At 55.8% G+C, this 1,095-nt stretch overlaps 1 protein-coding gene across 1 annotated transcript in view; it reads left to right on the top strand.

Annotated features, from left to right (window-relative positions):
- The window catches only part of CNOT1 (CCR4-NOT transcription complex subunit 1), a gene marked incomplete at its 5' end in the record, with an annotated part of 32,294 nt that extends 31,240 nt beyond the window's left edge, over window positions 1-1,054 (top strand). The window contains 3 exons of the mRNA XM_018575297.1: window positions 177-326; window positions 644-824; window positions 914-1,054. Coding sequence (XP_018430799.1) covers window positions 177-326; window positions 644-824; window positions 914-1,050 — 468 coding nt within the window. The remainder of the gene's footprint in view (window positions 1-176; window positions 327-643; window positions 825-913) is intronic.
- Between the last annotated feature and the right edge of the window lie 41 nt (window positions 1,055-1,095).

The following is a 1,095-nucleotide window of genomic DNA, read 5'->3' as shown; positions in this document are numbered from 1 at the left end:
TCTCTCTCTTTCTCTCTCTCTCTCTTTCTCTCTCTCTCTCTCTCTCTCTCTCTCTCTCTCTCTTTCTCTCTCTCTGTGTCTCTGTGTCTCTCTCTCTCTCTCTCTCTCTCTCTCTCTCTCTCTCTCTGTGTCTCTCATTGTCTCTCTCTTTCTCTCTCTCTCTCTCTCTGTCTCAGGTGGACATGTTGAGTGAGATAAACATCGCTCCCAGGATCCTCACCAACTTCACCGGAGTGATGCCGCCGCAGTTCAAGAAAGACCTGGACTCCTACCTGAAGACCCGCTCGCCCGTCACCTTCTTGTCGGAGCTGCGCAGCAATTTGCAGGTCGGTGTCTGCAGCGTTGTGTGCACGTCTGCGGGGGGGATGGGGGTGGTTACAGTCCGAGGGGCACAGAAGATCAGTGACGGGTTATACTGCCACCTACAGGAGCATTGGACACTGGGAAACCGTCTGTAGGCCAACCCAGAAAATCTTCTCCTGTACCCAGCATGCCTCAGTGTGTGTTTCCCAGTCTCCTGGGAGGATGATGGGAGTTGTCTTCTCTCTCCTCCTGTGGAGGAATCTTTAACATTTGATTGGCAGCGTGTGTGCGCGTGGGGGGTGGTTACGCTCTGAGTTTTATTCTGCCATCTTCCCTGCAGGTATCCAACGAGCCCGGAAACCGTTACAGCATCCAGCTGATCAATGCGTTGGTCCTTTACGTCGGCACGCAGGCCATCGCGCACATCCACAACAAAGGCAGCACGCCCTCCATGAGCACCATCACCCACTCTGCCCACATGGACATCTTCCAGAACCTGGCCGTGGACCTGGACACTGAAGGTAAGCCGTCGTCGCCGCGTCTCCCTTCCCCCGTCCATAGCGGCGGCAGGTTCCTTCACGGCTGACATGCGTTTTTATCTCCTGCACAGGGCGCTACCTCTTCCTGAACGCCATCGCCAACCAGCTTCGGTACCCCAACAGCCACACGCACTACTTCAGCTGCACCATGCTGTACCTCTTCGCTGAGGCCAACACCGAGGCCATCCAGGAGCAGATCACTCGGTGAGATTCTGTGTATCACGGGGGGGGATAGTCAGGAAAGGGGCGGTGC

The sequence above is a fragment of the Nanorana parkeri genome, unplaced genomic scaffold (genome assembly GCF_000935625.1).
Source record: "Nanorana parkeri isolate BGI_ZX_2015 unplaced genomic scaffold, ASM93562v1 scaffold3752, whole genome shotgun sequence".
NCBI lineage: Eukaryota > Metazoa > Chordata > Amphibia > Anura > Dicroglossidae > Nanorana > Nanorana parkeri.
This window is presented reverse-complemented; position numbering and strand designations above follow the sequence as displayed.